The 21,571-nt window shown below is 40.4% G+C and overlaps 1 protein-coding gene across 1 annotated transcript in view; it reads left to right on the forward strand.

Moving 5' to 3' along the window:
• Positions 1–2,628: 2,628 nt before the first annotated feature.
• The window catches only part of AMPD3 (adenosine monophosphate deaminase 3), a gene marked incomplete at its 3' end in the record, with an annotated part of 31,221 nt that continues 12,278 nt past the window's right edge, over positions 2,629–21,571 (forward strand). Inside the window, exons 1-6 of the mRNA XM_082000857.1 lie at positions 2,629–2,697; positions 5,126–5,351; positions 8,747–8,942; positions 9,410–9,575; positions 11,890–12,109; positions 14,544–14,673. Coding sequence (XP_081856983.1) covers positions 5,131–5,351; positions 8,747–8,942; positions 9,410–9,575; positions 11,890–12,109; positions 14,544–14,673 — 933 coding nt within the window. The 5' untranslated portion in view covers positions 2,629–2,697; positions 5,126–5,130. The remainder of the gene's footprint in view (positions 2,698–5,125; positions 5,352–8,746; positions 8,943–9,409; positions 9,576–11,889; positions 12,110–14,543; positions 14,674–21,571) is intronic.

The following is a 21,571-nucleotide window of genomic DNA, read 5'->3' on the forward strand; positions in this document are numbered from 1 at the left end:
TGGGAGAAGGACATGGGGAACAGGAGAAAGGAAGCAGAAATAACAGATCAGCAACCAACGGGTGGGTGTTCTGAATGGCCAGCAGCAACAGGTGTCCTTTACTCATGTATCATGTGGGCAGGGCAACCGTGAGTCAGACTTACAGACACTTACAGTATGTAGTTTCCTGGGTGGCAGATGGCTTGTCTGGGTGTAGCCTGGCAGCAGCTGATGAAGACATTCAGAGTTACTGTGGGAGAAACAGGCACACATAGCATAAGCCTTTTTTCCAAGCTAAGAAACAATGTCTACTTTTTAAAGTATTACTTTAAAAGCAATTATTTTTTAATGATTTTGGATGGCTGACTCATTTTCAAATGCTTTGGATCAGTACATCTCATACAACAGCTGTGACCACAATTCTTGTCTTTTTTCCATGAGCATGTGAAGGTGATTGTGTTGATACTAGCGTAAGAGTCGTCACTGCAGCTCAGACTTTGCAAACTTTTGCAATTCTTCTTTGCAACTCAAACTTTGTATGGTCACCTACTTTCTTTTCACTTCCATTTCTTCACCAGCTGTGTGAAGTAAAGGAATTTCTGAAGCCAAAAACTCCTGAGGTTTATGAATGGAGCATTTCCTCATATACCAAGTTGGGAGGACATAGGGGGACAGCACACTTGCCACAGAACTATCTGATCCCTCACATGTTTTGGGAGACCTACCTTTGCTCTGCTTGTCTTTTTTACGGAAGGGACCTTGTTCTTCAGTTGCTAAGTTCCCAGTGCTTCCCTGCACTGTAAAGATACTTATATATTTAAATGTCTTCAGATTAGACTCCCAAGTATTGTAACCCAAATTTACCATAAACGTCTCTAAACCTTTCAGCTTCAGGGCCCGGAATCTCTCAAAATAAGGTCAAATTATTTTACATGTTAAGATCCTCATTCCTGCTGAGTCATGCTTGTTTTGATCTTCAGTTATTTGTCTTGGGCTCTTTACCCGGTAATTTTATTTCCCTTTTTTTTTTTTTAATATATACGAGCACGTGAATCGTGTCGCTACACTAAAGGACGATCATTGTTGAAACACTTCTGATAGGGATACATCGTCAGCAAACTTACTTATCGGGCGTCATCTTTGCACCAGCCTCACGACGTTCTGATCTCAAACCAAAGTTTTCTACATCAAGGCGCTTTTTGCGGAGGAGTTCTGAAAGAAGCGCTTACGAAGGCAGCACTCCCTGGGGCGTCCCGCGCCGGCCACCCCGCAGCTGAGGCGAGCTCAGGCGGGCTGAGGTGGGCCGAGGCCGGGGCCGGGCCGGGGCGGCGCGCCCCGGGTAGCTCCCTCCCACGCCGGCGAGGAGACATGTGACAGCGCGACTTCTGTCTTGAAACCTCCGCCGGCGAAGGGGCCGCCGCGGCGCAGGGGAGGAAGGCTTCCCCCGGTTCCCACTGAGGCCACGGCCCCGCGGGGGAGGCGCCGTCCCTGCCCCTGCCACTCCCGTCGCCGCAGGTGCAGCTGCGGGCCGAGCGGCGCCGGACAGCGCCCGGGACGGCTGCCTCCCGCCGAAAGAAACAGCCCCGGCCGCCCCGGGCGTCTCCTCAGAGAGGTACGGACAGGGCGCGCGCCCCTCCTCGCCCCGCCCCGTCAGGGCGACCGTTAACGGCCCCCCGCGCCGCTCGCCCCCAGCGCCCGGACTGGACTGGGCGGGGCGGGGCAGCCCCCCCTCGCCCCGCCGGAACCCGCGGGGCAGGGGGGCGAGGGTTGCCCTTGCGGCTGGCGCTTGGCCCGGCAGGAGGCTGCACCTCGTGCCCGCCACCCCCCGCCCCAGCGCCCTCCTACCCGCCTGCCCCCGGCCCCACCTGCTGCGGAGCCGCCCGGGGCCGCGATGCTGCCACCCAGGAGGCAGCTGGCCTCCCCGGCGGGGTCGGGGGCGCGGCGAGCGGGCTCCTCCGCCCGGGGGACGCGGCGGCCATAAAGGGCTGGGGAAGGGGTGGCGCGGCACTGCGGTACCGGGGCGGCCGGCCGGCGGGTGAATGCGGCAGAGGGGAGCGGCGGCATCTGGCGGGAGCAGCTCCTCCTCCCTCCCTCCCTCCCTCCCTCCATCTCCTCCTCCTCTGGCGGCTTCTGACAGAGTCGCTCCAGCCGGCGGGAGCGCCGCTGGCGGGGCCCGGCCCTGCCCCAGCATGGCTTTCCCTGGGGCGCTAGGTAAGTCCCGAGGCAGGAGGCAGCGCCCTGCCGGGCTGGCCCGGGGGGGTGGTGACCTTGGCCGCTGCCCCGGCGGGGACGGACCCTGAGCGGCCGCGGCCGGGGCTCCGCGGAGGGAGCGCCCGCGGGCTGGGCCCCGCGCCCGGCCCTGCTCCACCTGCTCGCGGTGGCGGCAGGATGCGGCTCCCCGCGCCGCCAGCTGACCCTCCGGCAGGCTTGGACGCGGCGGTTGTTGTTTTCGTGGCGTGTTGCTCATTACTTATTCAAGCCCATTAAATTCCTGATCAATCATTTCTTTTTAAATAATCACTCCAGCATTTTTTATGCACTATGTTTCAAGAGAAATAGCTATTTTTCTTCCACAAGGGACTAAAGAGTAATCAAAGCAGTCTTCCTGTGAGAGAGAGATCTAGGAAAAGCACGTATATTGGTTGCTGGATGGCATTCATACACCCTCCCCATCCCATTAAGATGTCTAGTTGTTGCTTTCCCAGTCGCTCACCTTGGGTAAAGGACAGCACTTCTATAGAAGGGTACTGGATACAGTATCCTCATCCCTCTTCCAGTTCAGGATGGCACAGCTTGTATGAGTATTGCATGAAGTGCCTCATGACTACTTTAGGTTTATTAAACTCATTTCAGTGACATAAGCTAGCAGTGATGTGAGTGAACCTACCTTTCAAAGTGTTTTGTGCCTTAGTCTCTCATCTGCTTGAGCAGAAAACATGAGAGCAGGTTCTGTAAAAAAGAAAAAAAACCTTTGGTCTCAGTAGAGGATTGTACTTGTATCTATCTATACATTCCAACTCTTCACTATCTTATTGTAATGATTTAAAACACAGTATGATTTCTCATGTAATGTATTTCCTACTGCTTTTCTGTTTCTGATCACAATTCTCTAAGAAAAAGTTCATTTATACTAGGAAAATGCTCAGCCAATGATAAACATACAACTGATTGATTTTTTTTTTTTCCCCCTGTCCCAGTCGGCTAGTACTGAAAAGACTTTAATTGCTGATTTTTAATTAAAATTTCTGAGCAGCAGAAGAAATATTATTATTCCCCATTTTATTATTACTGCTGGCACTCTTACTATAGTCTAGTAGCTATAAAGACTGTTCTTGCCTGGCTGAAGTGGCCAAAAAGGCCCCTGTTGCTGGCAACTGTATGTATGGCAGTTACTGTTGCTGACAACTGTGTTCATTGAGGTCAGTGGAAAGGCTCCCATGACTTCACTGAGGTTTGAAATTGAGAAACCATCTAAGTTTGGATGCTTCTAAGACATTGTAGTGCATTGTCATCGAATCATTCAGCTAAAGGTGTATGTATTTTTGTATTTCTTATGTAGTTATACTTCATTTTCTGAAGACTTAATACTAATCACAAAACAAATAGTCTCCAGGCAGGAAAAACTGCATAGAGTCAGATCTGCAATTCTTTAAAACCAGTGGCATTTTTCCACTGGGCTGTGAATTGGTTCTTACAAAATAAGAACGCAAAATAATGTGGATGATCACTAAATTGCCATGTTATGGTCCAATATATCTCTTGTCACCTTTTCATACTATATTTGCTTTTAGAATAAAAGCAAAAGTGTTCTCAAAGCAAGTGTGAAAACAGGTGGACATTAATTAGAATCTTTTAGGCTGAAAACAACAGGATCACATATCAAAAGGGTCACATATCAACATGTGAAACTTGCAGCATGCCTACAGAAACACTGTAATGGGGGCCCTGATAAGTTACGCCGAAAGTGATTAAAAACTGCCATGCTCCACGCTGACTTTCAGCATACATTGTTACTTAAATGAATACCATCTTATAAAATATGTTTGCATGTTTGTAACCAAAAAGGATTCTGAAATGTCAGTTTTAGACCCAGACTTCACATTCTGGCGGTGCTTGGATCCATTTGTTGTGACATGTTCATTGCTATTTTTAACTCATGTAATAAGGATTTAATCTTATTTGTTACAAACTCCATCATACTGAAGGCATTCAAAAAGCTTTATAGTACATAATAAATAATGCTGGTCAGTAGCTTACAAGCACTGTATTTTTTTTTTTTTCCCTCCTGAATGCTACCAGATATGTCAGAATTCCAATTTTGGATTGTATGAGAATGAAATATAAAGAAAGCCATGAAACTACGGAAGAAACACTAACAATTGTATTTTCAGTAGTGCTGCTATAACAAAATGGGAATATTTTGTGATGAAAGGCTATTTAAATAAAAATTTAAAAAAGAAAATGTATTTTTTTAGAAAAATAATATTTAAATGCCAAGTAGAAATTGAAGTCCATATCCTATCTGCTTCCCACATACAAAAGCAGAATATGAACTACTGAAAACAAATGGGAAAAAAAACAAATTACTGAGTTAACTACATCATATTTGCTCCTGTTGTGCAACCATTTTACTTCACAGCAGTTCCATGGTTTTCTTATTTGTGGAAAGGATGGGGTGAGGTAGAAATGTGCAACCTTCTTTTCTAACTCGCTTGTGGCTCTAAAATTGGTTTGAAGTCACTGAGCCGGGAAGAAGGCAGGCAACTGAGTGAACGTGACTTCCAAGTTAAGTGCAGGTACGTACAGCTAAGTATAAATTATATTGCAAATAATAGTCTATCTGATTATGCAAGTAAGTAGAATCTAATGGCAAATCTGTACATACATATCTTAGGAGTTTTCATGAGTATACCAAGAAGTTCCCAGTTCACAAATTGTCATGGCTTCACAAGTAAAGACGCTCAGTGGATGCCTGTGGCTCTTGTGTGCTGCGTACTAGTTTAAATTTTGCATAGCTGTTGTACTTTATTCTGCTTTTGGTTGAAGCTCTTAATTTTGATAGGCATACCAATAAAAAAAACCCCAGTCTCTCGCATATCTCTATTCTTCTTCTAGTTATAACTTTGTCAACTGTCTTCCTTATTAGCCGAGATGCCCAGACAGTTTCCAAAGCTGAATATCTCTGAAGTTGATGAGCATGTGCGACTTCTAGCAGAGAAGGTATTTGCTAAAGTTCTTCGAGAAGAAGACAGCAAAGATGCCTTGTCACTATTCACCGTGCCTGAAGACTGCCCTATTGGGCAGAAAGAGGCCAAGGAAAGGGAACTGCAGAAGGAGCTGGCAGAACAGCAGTCTGTCGAAACAGCTAAAAGGTTTGTTCAGTGGTTGCTTTCTTAGTGGAAAATAGTTTTTAAAAGGTGTTTGAGTTAATATTGAAATATCTGGCAAATAACATTCTGCCCCATATTACTTCAGGAGAAAGGTCAACAGCAGGTACCAAGGGCACCTGTGTGATGTCCTTTCATGCTATGTAGAAGGTGTGGGGATAGGCCCTAGGGAGCTTGGATTGGTGAGGTTGTCTCAGCTGTGTTTCCAGCAATAGCATAGATACTGCTTATGCAATTTTAGCAAACAGCTTAGCTGGGTAGAAGTGAATACAACCGTAAGACTCTTTAATGTAAAAAGAGTCAGAAAACTAAACACTTCCCCGCCCCCTCCCCCTTAATTCTAGTTTCATGCAGAGAAGAGGAAAATTTTAACACAGGGAAGATTACAATGGTATGATACTTTTAGTCTCTGTAAAAATAGATGAAAGTAAAGACTTGACATTTAACATCAAGGGAGAAGATGAAAAGTGGTATTGGCATAATGAGGTTATTTGTAGGTTTCCTTAACTCACAGAAATAAAATCTAACCACTGTCAGCCATAAAAGCACACACTTTGAGTTTTGTCCCAAAAAACAGTACAGTCCACCTTTAGGTTACCTGTGAATTTAATGAAGACAAACTTGATTTGATTTATGATTTTTCCTCTGAGAGAGAGGTACCCTTAGCCTGATGTCAGGCTGTTCCAGTATCTTAACCTCAGTGGACTGGCTTGACTATTTCCTAGAGTCACACGAGCTCAGCAGCCGTCTGACACCAAATGGCTTGGATGTGTACAGACTCTTCAAAAAGCAGGCAAACAATTGAGGGTGATACCTAAACGCTTGTACCTGGTTAGCTGGATACAATCAGTTGGGCAACGTTTGGCATCATATTTCTGGAACAGAAGGGAGAAGAGTCAATTTAGTTAAACTAAGGTGTGACACACTGATGATACAGGCTGAGACTTTTGGTTTTGAATTGTGCAAGTGGGTTTCCCAGTTGGCATGTTCATAGACATAAACAAGCACAGAAGGGAAAACTAGATGTTTTCATTCAAACAACTATTTGGTATATCTTTCCTCCTGAACTAATAAGTTTCACTTTTAATTTGGGAAATTGTCTTACAGAAATATGTTCTGACAAACTGTACCTCAAGTTTTGTACAGGTTTAACTGTGGGAAGTGGGATATTCTATGTATGTTGTTTACATGGGGGAACAGGACAAGTATTCATCCCCGTCTTAAAGGACTGAAGTGTACTTCAAGGACAGTTACACGAGTAAAACTTATGTTGTTTTCAGTTGCAGTTGATCCAACACTGCCTTTCAAAAATTTCTTACTGATTTCAAAGGTGGCTACAAGTACTTAAGAGAGGATGGCATTTAGTCATAGTGTATTAATCGTACCAGCACTGCATGTTCTTATTCTTCAGAATGTCACAGAAGTAATATGCAACCTCCAGAGAGTATTCCAGTATTCCTTTTTCTTTGAAGGTGGTTCTTACTAACATTTTAAGGTTTTGGCATTGTTGTGGTTTAACCCCAGTCGGTAACTAAGCACCACAACAAGCGCTTGCTTCCCCCTTCCCCCTGGTGGGATGGGGGAGAGAATCAGAAGGACAAAAGTAGGAAAGCTTGTGGGTTGAGACGAGAACAGTTTAAGGGTTGAAATAAAATAATAATAATAAATTGTAATGAAAAGAAAAACAACAAAGAGAGAAAAAAACCAAAACCCAGGAAAAACATGTGATGCAACCGCCCACCACCTGCTGACTGATACCCAGCCAGTCCTCAAGCAGCGATGTGTGCTCCTCAGCCAACTCCCCCCGTCACTCCAGAAATACAGATGGGTTCTGGCCCTTTATAGCTTGATGGCGTTAGGGCACACTGTGAGCCCGTGTTCACTAGAGCCTTATATTCCTGTGGGTCTGATGTGCCAGGCCATCAAATCCACACAGTCCAGTAAACCTGCTTGTCCCTTTCTTCCACCGGCTGGAGGCAGGGGCCCTCTAGTCCTGGTCATAGTATTCATTACACACTTCTTGTAAATATGAGTCAGGAGTTCCTTCATTACAATCAGGAGTAAGATCAGCCCTTCTACCCTGTCTAGGGTACTGCCCACTGAAAACTGGAGCAGCAATTTTCCTGGAAGAACCCCCTTGAGTGATTGTTTTTCCTTGCAACTCATGTACCCATGCCTCTAGGGTCAAGGTGGATTTTTCCATCCCATTTCCTCATGTCTTCTCCATAGTCATGCAGATAAAAACCACAGGGTGGCCCCTAGTGTGTTCCCTCTACATCCTCTCTCTTGAGCAGAAGAATGCTTACTCCAAATAGCTGAAATACTGGTCCATACAGGTATCCGTACAGGGGAGTAGGACCTACCCTCTTTGAGTTGCTGGACCTCCTGGGATGGTTTCTCCACACAGCCACAACAGACATCTAGTCTATAAAAGGAGGGAGTATATCCACAGTGCAAAAGAAAGTGGTATCACAGGTAGTCTATAACATTGTATTTATTTATTATATGAATATTTAAAATGCATTTCAACTGAGTAGGGAAAACTAATTAAATCCTTAGAAATTCCAAAATTTCACTCGAGGTATTACAAATACTTCACTGAAAAATACAGCATTCTTTTTTAGCTGGTTTGTCTAAGGTACACATCCACTACAGTTTTGCTGAGAAAGGGCAAAAGTTTTTATACCTATGGGGATTAGACATTTCGTGCCCTGAGAGGAGGAATGGACTTGCATATCAAAGCCATGTTATGTTATTACTCTGATAACCAATATTAGCCTTTTGCTCAAGTCTCATCAAACACTGCCTCTGTGCACATCCGTTTTCTTACAAGTTTAACTGAATGGCTATATATGAAATTTGGATGTATTGTCTTGTTTTCAAATTCTGCATGTTTTGGGAAGAATGAAAAGTGTGTGTAATAGCATGATAACTTATAACAACTTGTCATATGTAATGTTCACTTGTTTCTGCCTGATACTTCATGAATTCTGATGCTACCAGTCTCTAAGAATCAACTCTTACTAAAGTAAGCACAGTGATTGCATTTTCCTTCTGTACAGTGACTCGCTGAAACTGAATTTGTAATAAGTGAAACAAAAGAAACCTTAGGGCATCTCACAATGACTGTAAATAAATTATGGCATATTGTATTTATGTGGAAGGTAAGTGCAATTGTGTGTAGCATGTATCATGTGAAATGTAAATAGGAAAAAAAAGCTAAAAGCACAAATACTTTGTGACCAATGTTTTTCTTGTGGTATGAGAGATTTCATTTATAAAACTTCTTAGAGGGTGATTTCTTTGCTGTAATCAGTTTTCCAGTGTATTTAATGTTTTATACCATGGCTTATTTTATGCTTTATACCATAAATTCGCAGGAAGAAAAGTTTCAAGATGATTCGATCCCAGTCTTTGTCATTACAAATTCCCTCTCAGGAGTGGAAAGCACCATCGGCCAATCCTGTTCTGTCACCTGCAACGCCAGTTCTTCCAAGTGCTTTTCTACCAGTCCAAGTGCCATATGATGTACCAGAGTTTCAGAGAGTTTCAATTAGTGGGGACTACTGTGCAGGGGTAAGAAACTTCCCCCCCCCCTCCCCTTATCTGTATCTAGGGGGAAAAAAAATTCCCTAACCACAAGCTGCTGATGTATAAAGAAATGCTAGTATATTATGGCTCTCTGCAACAGACTGTAAACTGCTTTGTGAACACACTGATTTGTAAAACAGTTAAAGTCAAGGTCAGGTTGTTTTATACTTTTTATCATAAAAAAATAAATTGAATAGATAAAACCATAATCAGGCATTAAATAAATGGGTAATGTATGGTAGGAGAAGAAAAATTGTGTGTATGTCTTGCGCATTGTATTTGGACTCTGCTTCTGTCACTGGCTTCCTGAGACCTTGGGTAAGATCCTTATGGTCAAGACACATATACTTATGTTTCTGGAAATTCAGTCTCCTTGTTACCGGTGTGGATTCAGTTTGTTGCTAAAACTGCTGATTTATTTTTGTCAGTATTTATCCAAGCTTTCCTTTCAGGTTACGGTTGATGATTATGAACAAGCTGCCAAGAGCCTGGTGAAAGCTCTTCTCATTCGAGAAAAGTATTCACGTCTTGCTTACCATCGCTTCCCAAGAACAACATCTCAGTATTTATGTAGCATGCAAGATGAAAAATGGAAAGTTGAAGATGAAGTGTATCCAGGTGAATATCCTTGTTGTTCTTTTTAAAATATAGAATTAAACCTGTGCACTGCTGTAGTAAAGTTAACTTGGATTTTTGTGATCCCTTTTTTTTTTTTTTTTTCCCCCGCTGCCTCTGTAATTTATTCTGTTAGTAAGTAGTGGAGAATCACTGACAGACCCAAGTTATAAATGCCATGTCTAATCTGAAACTTTGAAGCTGTCAAAAGATAAAAAAACATACTAGATGCTCATTTAATTTATTTTTTTTTTTTTCAGCAAAATGGATGGTAAGTAGTATACTTGTGTTCCTCCAGGAGAAAGATACATGGATACGGTTTATAGTGAAAAGTCATTCTTTCTGATCTTGGCATGCTGAAATAAAAGGGATTATGAGCTCATCTACATTGTAAATTGAAGCATGATACAGACATGCCAGTTAGCAAGCCCTGAGTCAGTAACTTCACAGGCATGGTACACTTACCAGGTTCAGACTGGAAGCTGTATAGTTGTATTTGTTGGACATTCTGCCTGGGTTAATAAACTCTGATCTCTTAACAAGGCTTATTAGGTTGAACATATTCCCCACTATATATGTCACAAATGATATTTAGGTGATAATGTCACTTAGGTGGGTTGAGTCTTGAAAGCTTTGCTTGTGCATTAATCTCTTTGTAAGCTAGTCCTTGGATTAGCCTGTGAGGAGCAACCTTTGGTCTGTACAGATGTGCCACTGTAGATGTGTCCATGTTGTTGGAATGTATTCTTAGCCAATTCTCAGACATTTTAAATCAATTACCCTCTAGCTCAGTGGTTGAAAGAGGGTGAATTAACATGTTTTTGAGCGTTTGTGATACAGAAAGAGTGTAAAGAGAACAGTATACTGAATATTCAAGACAGGAAAGATATCTTGGAACAGCTCCCAGAGAGATATTTCCAAGCTATTATTAGGTTAATAACATTTTACAGTTATGATTTTAAACTTGCGACATAATAAAATCTCATTACACAATGTCTTAATTAGCACAAGTTTGAGCTGGATGGTTATGAATATTAGAGATAAGAATGGTATCAGTTTATAACATATATTCAGGTGCTCTAGGTGAATAAAAGGACTGGTTAATTACTTTTCCATCTTGGTTTAACTGAACAGGTAAAAGAAGAAATCTCAGTGATAAGACCGATCCCAAGAACGTAGCTCTGTTGACATAAATGTAGTTGAGACACATTTTATGCTAGTTGCATTAGTAAGATACTGTAAAAGAAGTGATGAACATTCACTAGCATGAGTGATAATGTTTGAGTGTTTACATACTCCCAGAAGTATGTGTGTTTACCTGAGTGTCAGAAAAAAAGTATTGTAATTTTGTAAAGGGATTACAAAATTGTACTGAACAAATCCTAGCCATGTGTCTGGTACTTTCTGATTTTAGTCATGATCAGAAGGCCAAGGGGAAAACTAGAGTTGTGTTGTACTATCTCTGGCTTCTGCGCTTCTTGGTTCTATTCAAAAGCAATTAAACATAATAATAAGACTTATTTTAAAAAAACACACACCCCAATTAAAAAAACACAAATTAAAAAACCCCAATCAAAACACAACAAAATCAATCAAACAAACCAACCCCCAAAAAACCTACAAACCAACCACTGTCTTGGTCAGAGTGAGAAGCACTGAGTCTTAAATTATTTCCTGCTCTACTGTAAATGAAGTATATTCCCTTATGGTTGAGAGAAAGAGGAAACAGTCCTAGAATGTATGCACTAGTCTAGCTCATTGGATTGTGGGAACAGCAGAGGTGAAGAAGTAAGGCACAACCTATTCCTTTCTGACTGATGTTTCAATATGAGAACAGCTGCATTACTGTGTGCCTAAATATAAACTTCCAAAATTACTACAGTGAGTCAGAAGGTGAAAGGAAAATAATGAAGTGGGTATGAAGTCAACAACTGCTTTATTGCTCAAAAATCTCAACTGTACTTTCAACCATTCTAATTTAAACACTTCTGGAAACCTATTTTGAAACTTGTGCCATCATACATTAATAAAGAATAGTATTAAATCTATTTATACATTGGTTCAGAGAACTGTAATAATGTAAAATACCTGAATTAAGGTAGGCACTTAGCTCAGTGAGGGACTGCAATTAAAGCCTGTCAGAATAAAGCTGTGTTGTAACAACAGATCTTTTACATTAACTGAAAATGTGATTTTAATTAAAGTATTAAGATCTGTTAGAAACGAAGCATTATAGAAGCAGAAAGTCCTTTTTGTAATTAATTTGCCTTTTGTGTAAGTTATTTCTTCTAAATGTAATGTAAACTTTTATTTCCAGAATTCCATTCACCCCCAGAAGAAAACGAAGATCCTTACAATCTTGATGATGCTCCAGACAATTTGGATTACGTTATCAAGATAAAAGGAGGCATTCCCTTTGTTTATGATAACAAAGAAATGATGGAACTCAATGAGCCTCGGAGTCTGCCATATCCTGACCTGGAGACCTATACCCTTGACCTGAGCCACGTTCTTGCTCTAATTGCAGATGGTCCAACGTATGTTTCTCTTTCTTTCTTCTCTGCTCCTTCAGGCGGATGGTTATCTTTAGTTTAATACTTCTCACTTTTGCGATACTTACAGTAATGTTTTGTTTTGCCCTTCTCAAGCATTAATGCATCACAGAAAGACTTAAAAGGGGAAAAAAACTCCCACATACTGCTGTATTTCATTTCTTTAGTTTCTTTGCATCAACCATGGCAAAATGAGAAGCAGTTAACAGAAAAGCAAGTAATTGGCCAAATGTTCCCATTCAAGTCAAATCTGACCCAAACTTCTTGAGGCATGGGAACTGAAACTTGAACCTCACCTTTTATATTTTGTTTTGGCCTATGCTGAATTTGAGGTTTTTGAACAGTTGTCTGGAATTTCTTCATGTCTGTTCTACTCTTGCTGCATGAAGAGAAACCCTGCATATGTAAAGCATACAGAACAGCTCAGCAACATAAATATTCAGTCTGATTTGTTCCAGATGTGAATTAACTGCCCATGTGCTGCAAAACTGATCCACACATGCACAGCCAAAATAGGTCTGAAATTTCCCAGAACCATCAAACTCCTGGGAAATCTCTGACATACTCATGACAAAGCATGCCCTTGCCCAGCACATAACAAAAAGTGTGCATCCGGTTTTTAAGTTTACTTCCCAGCTGAGGACTGGAAATGTCAAGGTTTCTCATGGCCTTGAGCAGGAACCTGGACTATTCTTCCAAACTATTTGCCCAGCTTGCCAGCACTGCATTCCTAGTCCTTCTGCCTTTGAGAGACATCACTTGCAATATGACAAGTAGTCACCCCCAATGCGTTCTTTCCCCTTTGAGTCTGTGTCTGACACCTGCAGCATAAGATATCTGCCTTGCGCATTGGCACTGGCAAAGCAGATGGGCTGAGAAGAACTCTCCCATTCCCAAAGCACTTTTTCAAGAGCAAAAGCCTGTGCTTCCGCCAGCATTATCAGCACTCCTGCTCCAAATCAAAGCTAGCTTGAGTATACTTGTTTACAGTATGCAATGGGTAAATGCATTTCTAGTTTCAGTGTATTGCATTCTAAGAGACAGGTATTGAGAAGGCTAAAGGACAAGGAGGAAAAACTTGAAACAAAGGTCATGCTGAAGACCCGTCTCTTTGCAGCTTTTGGTAACAGTCTTTATCAGGAAGCCATAAGTAAGAAGGGCCTTGGTAGGACGTGTTACAACATTCAGCACCTTTATGAATGTAGGAGCATCATCTCCTCCTTTCACTTCTTCAGATTAAGCTTCTTCAGGCTGATTCACACTCCCTGATAAATACATACAAACCAAAAGGAGTCTTCTCAGTAATTCTGTTGCATAAGCTCTTCATACGGTGTTGTTTCCCTGTTTGCAGCAAGTGCTTTCTTGTCATTTATGTCTATCACATATGGGACTTCTTGGAGATCAAGAACCCATTCTTCTTTAATCTTCGCTGTTCTTAAAGTGGTGAAATCTCACCCCTACTCCTCAGTCTTCTGGTCTCTTGAATAACAGAATAGCATAGCCCAGCAAAGACTTCCTGCAGCGGGCAAACAGGTCTTCATCAGTATCAGATACAGTAAGACTGTGTTTGAATTGGACTTTCAAATCCATAATGGGATTTCTGTCCCATTGAGGAGAGATTGTCAACAGTAAAGCAGAAAAAAGAAGGCTATTGCATTAATAGTGCTACAAAAATATTGTCGATTCAGTAAGAATTGACAGATAGTCAAAGAGAAAAATTCTTCAAAGAGAAAAACCATATCATTCGATAAAAATAGAATGAGAAGCGTAACAGAAGACAAAAGCGAAGACAGAGGAGTAGGCAAGCAGGAATAAAAAAGCATGATTTTTCTAAGAGCAGCACAAGAAATTATTTTGGAAAAACAGTATTTCTACACAATATCTGTTTTTAAGGCATTAAAAATGCAAGTATATTGGATCTTATCTTGGCTGCTTCTATTCACATTGAAAAAGCAAATAAACTTTAGGGATTTTTTTTTTTTTTAATTATTTCCATAGTGAGTAAGTCTGTATTACAGGTTGTTTCTTTTATACATATGAGGTGATCTACTCTATTGGAGGTATAGTTTCAGAGTAGTAGTAGTAATAATTGACACCATATTTTATTAGAGGTTTTATGCTTTCTGTGGTCATCATTACTAAAAGAACAGCAGTTTATGCACGGATGCAGTGATAACAATACTTGGACAATTTAAAGGACATAACAGAGTTATGCAGCGTTCTGTTTGAGGTTCCACTAAAAACTTTGGTCTGCAATCATATCGGATATTGAATTATATATTTGTTAACCAGTAGGATAAGAAGAATGGTCTTCATTTAAAAAAAAAATTGTTTTTACTGTGAAAACTTTCAAGTTCTTTCTGAATTTGAAATACAAATAGTTTTAAGTTACAGTTAATTTTTCTGTTTTCTTTTACAGAAAAACATATTGTCATCGGAGGCTTAACTTCTTAGAATCTAAATTTAGTTTACATGAGATGTTAAATGAAATGTCAGAATTTAAAGAACTAAAGAGTAATCCCCATCGAGACTTTTATAATGTGAGAAAGGTAAGTATGAAAAGGAAAGTTGATTTTCTTGTATGAGGTGTAGATGATATGCATGAAAGTGGTGTGTGCATACCACTCAACTGAATTATGTTATTTTAAGAATGTTAAAATTTTTCTACATGAGAACACTCCAGGAAAATTAACTTGAATGTAAGTGGGTTAAGTGGATTATTCTAAACTCATCTTACTTATTCAGAATCAAAGGGGCTTAATTGTATGTAAATTGCTTTAAAGGAGTGAAACAGAGTTAATGAAATGAAGCTCACTTGGATTAAAAACAAAAATATCCACATGGAGGTTTAATTAACTTTAATTAATTCACTTAAAGACAGTCAAGTGCATTTTCCTGCTTTCATGTATCCAAGTCATACTAGACTATAGTAGGAGCAGCTGTATAGATTTTGGATAAAAATTTCACTTCATATTGAAAATAGGTGTTTAAATACATGTCAAAAGAAAAAAGACATCCCACAGGAAGTAAACTGAGGGTTCATGCTGCCATCAGTACCTGGTAAGATGTAAGTACCTGTAAGATGCTTTCTTAACAAAGCAGTAATTGTTGCTGGTGTTTTTAAGCACTTCAGGTCCATTTGTTTCTATACAAGAAAATTGTGTTGTTTCTATATGCAGTTGGAAGAGGTGGTCCTTATTTTGTAGCCTCAGGGTTTAGATCAATACTTTAATCCTTCTTGTTATGTTTTGGTTGGCGCTAGTGCATCAGAAAGTCCTTTTGGCTTTTCCCTATAGTGTCCAGCGTGCTGGCTACTGAATGTTTGCTACTGTTGTGGTAATAAGCTGTCAAATATGAAATCTGCTAAAAAAACCTGTTTGATGAATGTACTCCTGTCTATCACAAGGCTAGAAGCAGATGGGTTCTTAGGTAAATTCTAATGAATGTCAACATTTGTATCTATTAAGCATATGGATGGGAGGATCTGTTAGCTAATTCACTCAAACAGGACTCAAGTGTCAGAGACTCGACTCTTGACGGTTTTCTTGTATAACCCTGGACAAGGTATTTACTCTGTGCCACATTCAGATAAAACACTTCACTAGCTGACAGAGACATTAATAATAAAACACATTGTGACTGAGAGATACAAAGGACAGAAGTGTGGATCAGGCAACTGCCTAGACAATCAATTTGATTACTGAGAAGCTATAATTAACAGGATTGTACTTGCTAAGTTCAGCTTTTGATTTAAAATCAAATACTCAATGTCTCTGGGCATATCTTAATTATTTTCTAATTATCTACTATTAAATACACCAATCTACAAATAGATTCATGTTGTTCAAAAGCACAAAATGTGCATCACTTCCCCTCTGGCAATACCCAAATTTAAGAAAGCAGGAACAAGCTTGCTCTTCTCTGGCAGAGATTGTTCCTACTGCTAGTTATTACTTTAAAAAGTCTTGCTGCACTGAGTTCATCTTGCTTAAAGTAGTATTTTTATGAAGCACTCTCTGTGGAAAGTAAATGGCATTGCAGATAGAGTTCCTATAAGCCCGCAGATAATCTTGTTTTCCCTATGCCTTGCTAACCCGGGTAATGTTTGGAACTGTAACTTCCCCACAGTGCTTCCTCCCTAATAATAGTATCAGCAGTGAAACTTATAACATGGAACAGATACTTCTAGGGTCTATATTTTCAGGATGTCTCACTGTTAGTCAATCCTAAAGAGTGCATACTGCTCATAAGGAAAGCCAGAAATAAGATTCACCTCCCAAACGAGACAGGTTAGTGAAGTTGTCTCTTACATCCCTCAGACATTAGTATGCGAGTTCCTGCTACAATCTGTTTGCTTACATAAAAGAGCCAAAGTAACTGATGGAAAATGCCAAAATTAAAACAGTTATAAATGCAGCAGCAAGGTCAATCAGTGAACATGTATTACTGCATTTAGAAAGGTACAGTAGTAAGCTGGCCAGCATTATTTGCTAGTATGACAATTAAAGGTTACTGGGTTTTTCTCCTCTGGTCCCTGCTCCCTTCCCCCCCTTTTTTTCCTGGTTTAATAGGAGTTCTTCTCCAGTGAGCTCATCTATTTAATAAATCCCAAGATAAGGCTCCTATTAAATGAGGCAATGTATGTGTGTATCCTACATATTGGACTTAACCACAATGCAACCAAAGATATGTTTTGCACTGATCAAGCTGGAACTGGGAAATTGCCCTTTAATAACCAGACAAATATTTCTGTAGACAGACAAGAATCCACAGGTGGTAAGACAGTGTGGCTGGCTCCACTTGGCTCGCCACAGGAGGTGGACAACCATGTAGGAGAATGCTAACTTCAGAGAATACTCTTGAGTTTGCCATCAGCAGGGCTCTCCCACATTCTCCAGCTGCTGCACAGCAAAGTGTAGTCAACACAGGTTCTCTGGAGATGTAACTCCTGGGTTGCCTGCATTAAGGATGAAATTAAGTAATAAGAGTTTATCTCTACAACACACAGACTCAGGACTGAGTTTTAGCCTTTGTGTATGAGGGTGTCTTGCCTTGCAAAGCAAGTATGTGAGGTTTTTTGAGTGGAGCTTCCAATACACCACTGTGCCCAATAGCCTCAGATAATTCAGAGCTGATAGTTCAGTTTTTTAGCTGAAATACACCTTCAAAGTAAAGGACCTACACCTGAATATTATTTTACTTTTATTAAAATGTTGCTAATTGCAGGAGGCATTTACTGTGCTTTCTTGGTCTTGGAGCTGTTATCAGGAACTTTGGTTTGTCTCTATTGTTCTTTCTAGGGGGGAGGTTGTTGCCTTTTTTTTTTAAAGGTGAAGCCAAGATATTTGTTTACCTGACAGGTATACGTCATATGTACTGCACTGGCACGTGTCCTTCATTGCAAATAGCTTTGATATAGTTTTCTAAAGATATAAAACCAACAGCCTAAGCCTCTTTCTCTCTAAAGAGAGAAATTATTTTTCTCTTTAGCCATTATTTCAGTGTGTCAGCAAACCAAACCTGAGGATATGCCATAGCAGTGACTTTTACACATCATATTCTTCTGCCTACAGACTGACTAGCTCAGAAGCCTAGCCTTGTGTGGCAGCAGAGGTTTGGTTCACGCCAGAGTAGCTGCGTGGAAGAACAGAGTTTCTAGAGGGGCTTGCACAGCCCTGCTGAATTCTGTGTTGCAATAGCTGGTTGCTGCTGTGACATATGACTTGGTCTAGATCATTGCAACTGATCTGTTGGTTTTTTTAAAGTATTGGTCAGACAAAATGGAAGTAAATTCTAGCTTTTGTTTGTGACCACAGGGTTGAAATACCACTTGTTATGCCTAAGAAAGGAAGTTAGAGTGGGTTTGTATACATCTAAATTCTGTAGTTCTCACAAAATACTGAATGCAATTAACAGATGTCTGCTTTTTAAACGTATGATTAAAAGCCTCATGAGTGAACAGTGAATTTATACTTTAACTTCCCTGAACTTTGATTCATTCTTAGGCTGCTTCCCCCCACCCCCCAGTAGCTACTTGCTGACTTTGGTGATGAAATTCAGTTTCATCATATAAACCAAAAGTGATAGTGAATGGGAAGACTTATGGGTTAGCATCAGATTCAAAGGACAGGAATGTCTCTGTGCACCTCTGTTAGCATTACATAATGGTGCCTTACCACTGTTAACTGGCAGTAAAGCTGTATTTTGTGCTTTCAAGCACTGTGCATACTACTTCTCCCCTCCTATCTTGCAGAGAAGCTGAGGTAAATTCTTGTGTCTATCCTCAGTTTTCCAAGTGAGCACAAAGTGATCAGGCAGAAAGCCATCAATCATGAACAACGCAAAAATTCTGTAGAGACCATACAGAAAGCTTTTCCTCTATCCTTTCTTTTAGTAATTAAAAGAACAGAAAAATAAATTTGTTTCACTTCACAGCGGTGTATTTCTATATTCGTGTGAATACAAACATTATAGGGCTTGATTCTGTGCATTTTGCAATGTGTGCAGCCAAACAAGAAGCTGGAGACACAGGGATTCACATCTCCTGTTCCTCCTGGTTTCTGGGTTGCTCTAGATGGTTTAAGTATGAATTAGACAAGCTCCTGAGGGGCTCTGCCCAGCTCTAGGGACAATTTGGCTGCCAGAAGCATTACTGCACTACCCTAGGGCAGAGTATTTTCTGTCTTCTGCCTGTCATGGCTATTACAGAGCTGCAAGGAAAGAATCAAGCTCATTGTATAAAGCTGTTGCATCCTATCTGAAAAGCTAATGCAGTATGAATGTATTGGTGAGCAGGGAATCTAGCAGTGGGATATGGAATGATTTCCCTTCAATCCAGCATTGAAGTAAAGGCTGCAGAGCATTCAGTGTCAAGTTCATCAAGCCCATATCTATTGGGGTAGAAGTATTTACAAGTTAAAAGTGCATGTGTATAGAAAATCAGGTAGTTTGCCGCTGTGGATACTACTAATCTATACACTGGAAAAGTTCAGTATCATTAAAAGGGCTGCCCTTGGCATTTGTTTTTGCTGTATTTATCACTTACCACTCTGAATCTAGACCATATGCCTAATTCAGTGCAACACTATTTCTGATATGCACAGATACGCATCCATAAAATAGGTCTGAGGTGGATGTTTTGTGGAGATTGGAGAGACAGTGGGAGGAAAGAGAAGCAATACAGGAAGATGAGAGAGGTAGAGTGGTTTAGGGAAGTTGGTGCTGGTGAGACGTGTTTGGAGGGCAATGGGAACTCTTTCAAGCTGTAAGTTGTACACAGATGTAACCATCTTGACTGAGAAGTACAAGCATTTCATCCACAAAGCCTGCAGGCAGAATGACATGGGTGGTCAGGTCAATAAGGAAAAGGCTAGCCTGAACGGAGAAGGCGCAGAGGAAGACAGGCTGACTACATTACATGGAGAATTGCTGAGTGAAGGGAATTCTACAGTCTTTTAATTGCAAGAAAACCGATGTCCACCATCACTTGAATGAGATGATGGAATTAAAAGAATTAAGGAAACCTTTGTGTTAACAATTGTTTTCATTTGTTAAAAAGGTGAGTTCACTGAAGGCATATTATGTTCCAAGATAGGCTTCTGTCAGTCATTGTGTTTCTTCTTTTCATTGAAGATTAATGTGACCTTGAGTAAAATGTTTTGTTCTGGGGGGAGGGGAGAATGAGAACTGCAACAGGAAATTTGGCTAAGGGCATGCAGCAGAGGGTTTTTTCCACTAAGGGGAAATTGGGCTGGAGTGGCATTGTAACAAATTTGGAAATGCAAGCAGAATGTTTGCAAATAGAAACAAGTAGACCTTGTGCTAAGGGCTTGTTACTCATAGCCCAGAAAAGTCTCAGCTTACTTCATGTTATATGAAGAACAAAGTAGTAACAGCTTAAAATGGGACTGGTTTTGTCTCTTTTGGGAGGAGGGAGGAGACAAAGGGGGCATTTGTCTCCCTTATATGAACTTAATCTATTAAAATTCTTTTCACAGATGCCTTTTGTAACAAATAACAATGAAGTTAGTAGCAATTTCTTAGCATGACAACACTTCAAATAAAAATAATAATAGTTTAAAAATCCCTAACCAAATCAGACCATATAAGCTATGTCTAAGGCTTCTGTGTTTAGGTGCGTCATTCAGATAGGTTTGTACCCTGAATTGTGAACACACACAAAAGCATATACACTAATTAATTATGTGCTAGGGTAGGTCAAAGCTCAAGTCATTAAAACCTTCCAACAAGTTGCATTGCTTCTAAAAAACAATGAAGAAAAAGCTGCGTGATACTCTGTAAGACTTCTACTGTTACTGAAATTGCTGCTTACCTAAAGGTCGAAATATACCAGGTAGTTAAAGGTAGACAAAGTACTGCATATTCTCTGGAAAAAGCATGAAAGAGGCTCCAGGAACACCTTTTTAGTCTTGGGAAATAAATATACTTAGGGAGAGGGAGGAGGGGGGAAAAAAAAAGGGAAAATCTTGGTTCTCGGAGAGTTAAGCCTGGTGTGGTTAGCGCAGCTATAGAGCTATGTGTGACATGTTTGCGGGGACTGAAGAAGAATTCACAGGAGCTTACTGAATTGCAGAGGCACATGTGAGAGAATTATTTCTCAAAGAGAAGCAAGACTTTAAAAGAAATTCAGTTACTACTCTGTCATGTGATCCTTGCATACAGGCAAACAAAAGAAACAAAATGCCTCCTTGCTTTCCGTCCTTGCCCTCCTAACAGTAGTGAATTCATGTTGATTTTAATAAAGAGGAAGTGTTTTGTTTTGGTTTGTTTTTTTTCAAGACTCATTAATTCCAGCAGCTGAGCCACCACTGGAACTAGTGCATTCTGAAATGCTATGCTTATGACTTGTTTTTCCTGAATGTTTAGAACTTATAGGGCATCTATTAACTGTTATTTCACTCTCCCATGTAAGTTGACCAAGCCTAGTAGTTCGTAGTATTTCACTGGTCCAGGAAAATTTTATAGTAAACAGTATTTGTTTCTAAAACAGAAGACATTTATTAACCTGAGTAAGCATATAATGCACTTGGCTTCAAATGTTTATCCAAGTACTCTGAGGAGTGTAATGATATGTTAAGTGGAGCTGTTTTTACTGTTTTAGACACAGCATTGCTTACTGTGCATTAGTAATGTACTTCATGTTGTGTACTTCGAGACAGTAATATGTTTCTTGCTTTTTCATTTAGCTTTAAAGTGTCTAGCGTATTTAAACTAGGCAGTGATTAACAATTAAATGTTAATGTTTAGGATTCAGTTTATATTCTGGTCTTTATTTATGCTATTAACATTCACATGGAGAGAGATTTACCCTTAGAAGGCTGCAACAACTTCTGTATGTATAAACTGCAAATTAAATGACTACATGTGCCGAGTAAAACAGTGGCATTTCTGTGGACTGTATGTCATAGCATAAGCTGAGGTTCACAT

The sequence above is a fragment of the Phaethon aethereus genome (assembly GCF_964289735.1).
Source record: "Phaethon aethereus genome assembly, chromosome: 5".
NCBI classification, from domain to species: domain Eukaryota; kingdom Metazoa; phylum Chordata; class Aves; order Phaethontiformes; family Phaethontidae; genus Phaethon; species Phaethon aethereus.